This window comes from Poromitra crassiceps, assembly GCF_964638095.1.
Source record: "Poromitra crassiceps genome assembly, chromosome: 11".
NCBI lineage: Eukaryota > Metazoa > Chordata > Actinopteri > Beryciformes > Melamphaidae > Poromitra > Poromitra crassiceps.
This window is the reverse complement of record NC_139643.1, coordinates 15215238-15224781: the sequence shown is the minus strand read 5'-3', so window position 1 is coordinate 15224781 and position 9544 is coordinate 15215238. Positions and strand designations below refer to the sequence as shown.

At 44.1% G+C, this 9544-nt stretch overlaps 1 protein-coding gene across 1 annotated transcript in view; it reads left to right on the top strand.

Moving 5' to 3' along the window:
* Positions 1-9544, top strand: part of LOC310784853 (chloride channel protein 1-like) — a gene marked incomplete at both ends in the record, with an annotated part of 71640 nt that overhangs the window by 57819 nt on the left and 4277 nt on the right. The window contains one exon of the mRNA XM_083645890.1: positions 8737-8823. Within this exon, the coding sequence (XP_083502016.1) occupies positions 8737-8823 (87 nt within the window). The remainder of the gene's footprint in view (positions 1-8736; positions 8824-9544) is intronic.

Genomic DNA, 9544 nt, shown 5'->3' with positions numbered 1-9544 from the left:
GTAGTACCAAAGCATACAACAGTAACCCAGTAGAAATCAGAATAGCCCTTTTGTTTCTTACATGTTGCATGTTCAGACAGTAGAGTCATGATCTACCTTTTTCATGATCTAACTCCCTGCCTTTCACTTTGTTTCCATTCAACTGTTGAATTTTAAGCAAACTTTTTTGAAATGTTTTTTTTTTATGAAAAATTATGTGCATGTTCATCAGCTGGATTGAAGCAAATCAATTGGTTTCCTTAACACACAACAGAACATTAGAAAACATTAAGCAGCATTATAAAAGTGCAGAGTATTTCAAGATTTGATTATTATTGGGCAAGTTAATTGTTTTTTGGTTCATTTTGTTGCCAATAGTCTCGTCATAGACGCTGGGGTAGCTGGCTGGGGGCGTGGTCAGGGTGGGGTAAATCCATCCAGCTTTTCAAATTCAGTACATCGTAATCAACATAAAAATACTTTGGTGCATTGGCTTCACTGCATACTATGAACGCACGGTGGCCAAGACCATCTGTATTTTTAGAAGTGCTGTGATACAAGCAGAAAGGTGAGGAGCAGCATATCAATGGAGCTCGTCACCCAGAGCGCCAACACTCCGCTCGTTAAGTTGTTTACGTCTGTACCGTTTGATTCAGCCACGATAACCTTGACAGGGGGTAATGGCACATGAAAGACACTGACTGGAGACGTGAACACATTTACCCTATGTCCTCCTGTCCCTAAATGGAGAGAGACACAACATATTGACCCTATGTCCTCCTGTCCCTAAATGGAGATAGACACAACATATTGACCCTATGTCCTCCTGTCCCTAAATGGAGAGAGACACAACATATTGACCCTATGTCCTCCTGTCCCTAAATGGAGGTAGACACAACATATTGACCCTATGTCCTCCTGTCCCTAAATGGAGAGAGACACAACATATTGACCCTATGTCCTCCTGTCCCTAAATGGAGAGAGACACAGCATATTGACCCTATGTCCTCCTGTCCCTAAATGGAGAGAGACACAACATATTGACCCTATGTCATCCTGTCCCTAAATGGAGAGAGACACAACATATTGACCCTATGTCCTCCTGTCCCTAAATGGAGATAGACACAACATATTGACCCTATGTCCTCCTGTCCCTAAATGGAGATAGACACAACATATTGACCCTATGTCCTCCTGTCCCTAAATGGAGAGAGACACAACATATTGACCCTATGTCCTCCTGTCCCTAAATGGAGGTAGACACAACATATTGACCCTATGTCCTCCTGTCCCTAAATAGAGGTAGACACAACATATTGACCCTATGTCCTCCTGTCCCTAAATGGAGATAGACACAACATATTGACCCTATGTCCTCCTGTCCCTAAATGGAGAGAGACACAACATATTGACCCTATGTCCTCCTGTCCCTAAATGGAGATATACACAACATATTGACCCTATGTCCTCCTGTCCCTAAATGGAGGTAGACACAACATATTGACCCTATGTCCTCCTGTCCCTAAATGGAGGTAGACACAACATATTGACCCTATGTCCTCCTGTCCCTAAATGGAGAGAGACACAACATATTAACCCTATGTCCTCCTGTCCCTAAATGGAGAGAGACACAACATATTAACCCTATGTCCTCCTGTCCCTAAATGGAGAGAGACACAACATATTGACCCTATGTCCTCCTGTCCCTAAATGGAGAGAGACACAACATATTGACTAGGGGTGGGGGGAAAAATCGATTCACCTAAGTATCGCGATTTTTAATGTCGCGATTTTTAATGTCACGATTTTTTGAATCAATCTTTTATTCCAGAATCGATAATCGCAATTTTTTTTTTTTTTTTTTTTTTTTTTTTGTGTGCTTGCAGTCAGGCCACTCACTGAACAGCAGGCCAGACGCCGCCTACTGGTTTACTAGTGGTTTTATTACTTTATTAGTTAGTCTGAAGTAATAATTACACTTCAGGGTTAAAGTGGGTGCATCTCATTGTAAAATTGGACTTCAAACGGCCCAAATCTGGCTTCAAACGGCCCAAATTGGGCTTCAAACGGCCCAAATTTCACGCGCGTCGGCCCATATCGGCCTGGCCTGCTTGGTATCTAATGCCCGGCCTGAATTCTGATCCCAGTCCGCCCCTGTTTTTAACTATATCGCCCAGCCCTACTCATGATATAATATACAGTGTCTAGTGTATGATTAAACTTTTCCCATGTTCTAATCTAGTGTAAAAAAGCAAACAAACTGAAAAAATAAAAGAAAAAAATAAACAAAAATCGCAATAAATCGTAATATCGAATCGCAATAATCGTAGAATCGCAATACTTAAGAATCGCAATATAAATCGAATCGGCACCCAAGAATCGTGATAGTATCGAATCGGGAGATAAGTGAATCGCCACAGCCCTAATATTGACCCTATGTCCTCCTGTCCCTAAATGGAGAGAGACACAACATATTGACCCTATGTCCTCCTGTCCCTAAATGGAGATAGACACAACATATTGACCCTATGTCCTCCTGTCCCTAAATGGAGAGAGACACAACATATTGACCCTATGTCCTCCTGTCCCTAAATGGAGGTAGACACAACATATTGACCCTATGTCCTCCTGTCCCTAAATGGAGAGAGACACAACATATTGACCCTATGTCCTCCTGTCCCTAAATGGAGATAGACACAACATATTGACCCTATCTCCTCCTGTCCCTAAATGGAGAGAGACACAACATATTGACCCTATCTCCTCCTGTCCCTAAATGGAGAGAGACACAACATATTGACCCTATGTCCTCATGTCCCTAAATGGAGGTAGACACAACATATTGACCCTATGTCCTCCTGTCCCTAAATGGAGGTAGACACAACATATTAACCCTATGTCCTCCTGTCCCTAAATGGAGAGAGACACAACATATTGACCCTATGTCCTCCTGTCCCTAAATGGAGGTAGACACAACATATTGAGCCTATGTCCTCCTGTCCCTAAATGGAGATAGACACAACATATTGACCCTATGTCCTCCTGTCCCTAAATGGAGAGAGACACAACATATTGACCCTATGTCCTCCTGTCCCTAAATGGAGAGAGACACAACATATTGACCCTATGTCCTCCTGTCCCTAAATGGAGATAGACACAACATATTGACCCTATGTCCTCCTGTCCCTAAATGGAGAGAGACACAACCTATTGACCCTATGTCATCCTGTCCCTAAATGGAGATAGACACAACATATTGACCCTATGTCCTCCTGTCCCTAAATGGAGAGAGACACAACATATTGACCCTATGTCCTCCTGTCCCTAAATGGAGAGAGACACAACATATTAACCCTATGTCCTCCTGTCCCTAAATGGAGAGAGACACAACATATTGACCCTATGTCCTCCTGTCCCTAAATGGAGGTAGACACAACATATTGACCCTATGTCCTCCTGTCCCTAAATGGAGAGAGACACAACATATTGACTAGGGGTGGGGGGGGAAATCGATTCACCTAAGTATCGCAATTTTTAATGTCGCGATTTTTAATGTCACGATTTTTTGAATCAATCTTTTATTCCAGAATCGATAATCGCAATTTTTTTTTTTTTTTTGTGCTTGCAGTCAGGCCACTCACTGAACAGCAGGCCAGACACCGCCTACTGGTTTACTAGTGGTTTTATTACTTTATTAGTTAGTCTGAAGTAATAATTACACTTCAGGGTTAAAGTGGGTGCATCTCATTGTAAAATTGGACTTCAAACGGCCCAAATCTGGCTTCAAACGGCCCAAATTGGGCTTCAAACGGCCCAAATTTCACGCGCGTCGGCCCATATCGGCCTGGCCTGCTTGGTATCTAATGCCCGGCCTGAATTCTGATCCCAGTCCGCCCCTGTTTTTAACTATATCGCCCAGCCCTACTCATGATATAATATACAGTGTCTAGTGTATGATTAAACTTTTCCCATGTTCTAATCTAGTGTAAAAAAGCAAACAAACTGAAAAAATAAAAGAAAAAAATAAACAAAAATCGCAATAAATCGTAATATCGAATCGCAATAATCGTAGAATCGCAATACTTAAGAATCGCAATATAAATCGAATCGGCACCCAAGAATCGTGATAGTATCGAATCGGGAGATAAGTGAATCGCCACAGCCCTAATATTGACCCTATGTCCTCCTTAAATGGAGAGAGACACAACATATTGACCCTATGTCCTCCTGTCCCTAAATGGAGATAGACACAACATATTGACCCTATGTCCTCCTGTCCCTAAATGGAGAGAGACACAACATATTGACCCTATGTCCTCCTGTCCCTAAATGGAGGTAGACACAACATATTGACCCTATGTCCTCCTGTCCCTAAATGGAGAGAGACACAACATATTGACCCTATGTCCTCCTGTCCCTAAATGGAGGTAGACACAACATATTGACCCTATCTCCTCCTGTCCCTAAATGGAGAGAGACACAACATATTGACCCTATGTCCTCATGTCCCTAAATGGAGGTAGACACAACATATTGACCCTATGTCCTCCTGTCCCTAAATGGAGATAGACACAACATATTGACCCTATGTCCTCCTGTCCCTAAATGGAGAGAGACACAACCTATTGACCCTATGTCCTCCTGTCCCTAAATGGAGATAGACACAACATATTGACCCTATGTCCTCCTGTCCCTAAATGGAGAGAGACACAACATATTGACCCTATGTCCTCCTGTCCCTAAATGGAGAGAGACACAACATATTGACCCTATGTCCTCCTGTCCCTAAATGGAGGTAGACACAACAACATTTCATTTATGACTGAGTAGAACACAATCTTATTTATAGGGGAGAGCGGGAGGGAGGGTCAGATACAACCTCATCCAGCATTTGTTGAGGAATTGGAAAAGTGTTACTCATTTATTTCCTCCGACCACATGTTACCTGCAGCTACAGTTGTTACTCTCTTAGTTTGGCCCTTTTGCTGCTTTACTGCTGTACTGCCGTGGGGGCGTTTGTCATTGAAATGTTTTATTTGTTCTTTACCAAAGCCCCCCTCAGCCGCCACAGGACCCTTGGGAACCCAGCAGTAAAGTGGCCAAACCAAATGAGTAACAGCTGTACTGTGAGAATTCAAACTGGCAACCTTCCATTTTTAATGAGTAACAACGTCATCAACAACCGACATCGCCATTGAGTGATAAAACTGGGCCAATGGTTAATGGCTCTGACCTGCTGTGCTCCACCATAAGAAGCTCCTCAGGGATGGTGGAATGCATCGAACCTAGGCGCTCACTGGTCTCGCCTGGCAACAGGGGTCTCTGCTTGCTTCACACTATCTCAAAGTCCAGCTTATGTGTTTGGCCCCTCCTCACTACACACTCTGTTTTGAATATCCCTATGGAGCGCATTGATTGGCCTGAATACAGTAGCAACCTGTAATAGCTTCAGGTGCCAGTCTCCTCTTGTCTTGTATACTCATCACATCACAGGTCGCTCCTGAATCTAACTGACATCTCTGAGAGCCACCATTGATTTTTATATTGGCAAACCATTTCTTTCCACCTTTGCACCTGAACTGTTTTTATGCCTCCGCCGGCGATAGCCAGGCCGGAGTCATAATGGATCCGGGTTGTCCGTACGTACAGTACGTATGTATGTCCGTAAGTCCGTACGATCTTTGTTAACGCGATATCTGAGGAACGCCTTGACGGAATTTCATCAAATTTGCCTCAAACATCGACTTAGACTCAAGGATGATCTGATTAGATTTTGGTGGTCAAAGGTCAAAGTCACTGTGACCTCTCGAACGCCATTTTCAACCTTGTTAACGCGATATCTCAGGAATGCCTTGACGGAATTTAATCAAACTTGTCTCAAACATCGACTTGGACTCAAGGATGAACTGATTAGATTTTGGTGGTCAAAGGTCAAGGTCACTGTGACCTCTCAAACGCCATTTTCCAGCTTGTTAACGCGATATCTCATGAATGCCTTGACGGAATTTCATCAAATTTGCCTCAAACATCGACTTAGACTTAAGGATGATCTGATTAGATTTTGGTGGTCAAAGGTCAAGGTCACTGTGACCTCTCAAATGCCATTTTTAAGCTTGTTAACGCGATATCTCACGAATGCCTGGACGGAATTTAATCAAATTAGCCTCAAACATCGACTTGGACTCAAGGATGAACTGATTCGATTTTGGTGGTCAAAGGTCAAGGTCACTGTGACCTCACGAATGCCTTTACCAAGTTCGTTAAAGCGATATCTCAAGAACTGCTTGATGGAATTTCTGCCAATTTGGCTCAAACGTCGACTTGGGCGCAAGGATGAAAGGATTAGATTTTGGTGATGAAAGGTCAAGGTCACTGTGACCTCTCCAATGCCATTTTCAAGCTTGTTAACGCCATATCTCAGGAATGCCTTGACGGAATTTCATCAAATTTGCCTCAAACATTAACTTGGCCTCAAGGATGAACTGATTACATTTTGATGATCAAACTTCAAGGTCACTGTGACCTCTCGAATGCCATTTTCAAGCTCTAACGCAATATCACAGGAATGTCTTGATGGAATTTCTTCCAATTTGCCTCAAATGGTGATTTGGACTCAATAATGAACTAATGGCGGAGGCATAGTCGTTCGATTTTTTTTAACGTTTTTGCTCGTGACCCTGTTCACACTCAGCAGACGGCTCTACTTGCCTGACGCTGCTCGTCTCCATTTCTCCAAACTGGGACCACGCCAGCTACGTTGTGCATGTAGTCCACTGTTGGCAAGTACCTCATACAACCCCACATCAAAACATCACAACTATCCATTTCAGAACACATGAAGAAACGGCTGGATAAGAGCATGATTCCAGACTTATTTTGTTCTGCTCGGCTTTCAAAGCAGGAGGACCTGCTGGCTGTGCTCAGTCCTAACGAACCGCAGCGCAGTTTTAAATGTGAGCTAACCGAATTTTAGCTAAATCTGATTAATGTAGCACTTATTACTGAATGCTTTTACATGCACATTATGATTCAAATATTATTCTATCATTGAGTTTTCTCTTGATGATGAATATATTCCATTCTCCATAATCCATTTATTTCCGTAGCCCTGACAAGCTCATTTGTTTTGAAAATGCAGATATGATCCAGGATACAGAAGCATATAAACACCTTGTCCCGTTTGTGTCATTTCTTTCTCATGCTAATATTCACATGATTGTGTTTATTCATGCAGACAGACTTTGCCATCAGGATACGATGACGCATAGAAAGAGCTTATCTTAAGTGTGACCTTAACCACAATATGAACCAGTGCGCCCAATATTTTGTGTCATGGAAACGCACTGAATGGCTTCTCTCTCTGTGGTGCACCTCGTGCTGCCTGCTGCCAATTTGCCTTTGTCTGGGGGCTGGGGGACTCCCCACGGACACTGTCCTACCCCTCCTCCCACCACGCTACTCCCCCATCACATGTCACTTTAAAGGACTTTTTACTTTGAGATTGTCTTTCTGTATTGCTTTGTCTTCTACTATTGATGTGATCACTGTGCTACTGTACATATTTGCACTAAGTCAAATGTCTCGTTAGTAATCTAATTACTTACTGTGCTGCTATTCAAGTGAATCTTAGAGGGGCAGGGGCTCAAAAGTTAAAAAAGGGCACAACACCGCGGTTTCACTGTTGCTGATCCGCCAGTCAGTCGGAGCTCGGCAGGTGTTGCAGTGGGAAGGATGGCGAAGGAATGACCCGCCCATCTCTGCCTCTGATTGGTGCAGGAGACGAGGAGAGACACAGGATAGGATAGCCAAGTGAATGTGATTGGATCAACAACGTTTGACGCTAGGCCAATCAGGGCACTGGGGGCACGGTGGCTCAGTGGTAGAGCTGTCGCCTCACAGTCAGAAGGTCCTGAGTTCGATTCTCGCCTGGGACACTGTGGGCGCTGTGGTTGTGTTCCCCCCCATATCTTCAGTGCCTACTTCCCAGGTGGGGTATCTCGTCGTAAGGGCCTTTCTGTGTGGAGTTTGCATGTTCTCCCCGTGCTCCCCCAGGGGGTTCCTCCGTATATAACCCCCCCCCCCCCCCCCCCCCCCACTAAAAACATGCAGAAGATCAGATCGTCATCGTCATCCGACCAGTGACGACAACATCCGAAGTTGGTCCCCGGGCGCTGTACGAGAAAGCGACCACTGCTCCTGGCCTGCCCCCCGGAGGAAAGGACATGCCTGGATGGGTTAAATGCAGAGGACACTTTTCACCGGCCACCGTCAGCATGAGTGTGTTGTGGCCGCATGCATGTGTTGTGGTGTTCGTGTGACAATAAAAGACGGGCTTGTCCGTTACGAGAGAGGCAGAGAAGGGCGGGTCATGCCTTCGCCATCCTGGGAAAAAAGATATTGTGCACGTCACAGAGACGCAGACGATTACTTAACTTCTGGTTGAAAAGTCAACATGTGTCAACAGTCCGGACATTTTATTTATTGATCAATTGTTATTTATTGTTATAAGTTCTTCTTGAAGGGTGCTGGGCATGCCTTCACTGTAAAACATTTTTGTGTGTGTGTTTTTTTTCTTCAAAAAAGTTTTTGGGCATCAGGGGAAAATGGGCAGATGCTCGGGCACCCCTAGCGCCCCCCTCTGCACGTGCTTGTTGTTGCATCACGACAGGGAAGAGCAGAGAAACCTGTAAATGGTGGGTGTGAGAGGGGGAATTTGGTGGTAATTTGACGCGTGACCTTTGGATTTTGTCTCTGCAGACCCACACATTATTCTCATTACTGGGCCTAAGTCATGCTTATGTCACCAGCATCGGCAAACTGGTGGGCGTGGTGGCACTGAAAGAGGTAAGGGAGTTCATTTATCTCTCTGTGTGTGTGTGTGTGTGTGTGTGTGTGTGTGTGTGTGTAAAAAAACCCAGACAAAAATCCAATTGGTTTTTGTTCATGGTTTACTCGGGAATCTCATAAAGCTTTTTGAATTATGGATGAGTGTTTTGTTACCAGACTCAATATCCTCTGTGTGTCTCAGGCTTGTGTGTGTGTGTGTGTGTGTGAGAGTGTTTTGTTATCCGATACAATATCCTCTGTGTGTCTCAGGCTTGTGTGTGTGTGGTGTGTGTGTGTGTTCTCAGGCTGTTTGATTTACTTCATTTGTTGAGTCATTTCTCCGTCTCTCTGCCTTCCCCTCTTCCTTACCTTCATCTTCTCTCTGTCCTTCCCTTCTCTCCATCCTTCTCAGTAGTTTTCCTATCTATGTTCTCAGCCTCCTCTTCCCTCCCTGCACCCCCCACAGTACAGGTTCCTTCCCTTCTCTCCTGTGGTCCTTCCTTACCCACTTCCCCTGTGTCTCCCTCCATCTCCCCTTTCTTAAGCCCTTACTGCAGTGGTTCTCAACCTTTGGGGGTCGTGGCCCACAATTCAAATGGGATCGCCTGAAGAAAATAATAATAATAACACAAAATATATATATTTACACAATTTAAAACTACTGAAGAGGATTAGGGCCACATATGAAACATGTATTTGAGTTCTGAGTTTAAATCAGGATTCTGAGTTTAATGTCAGA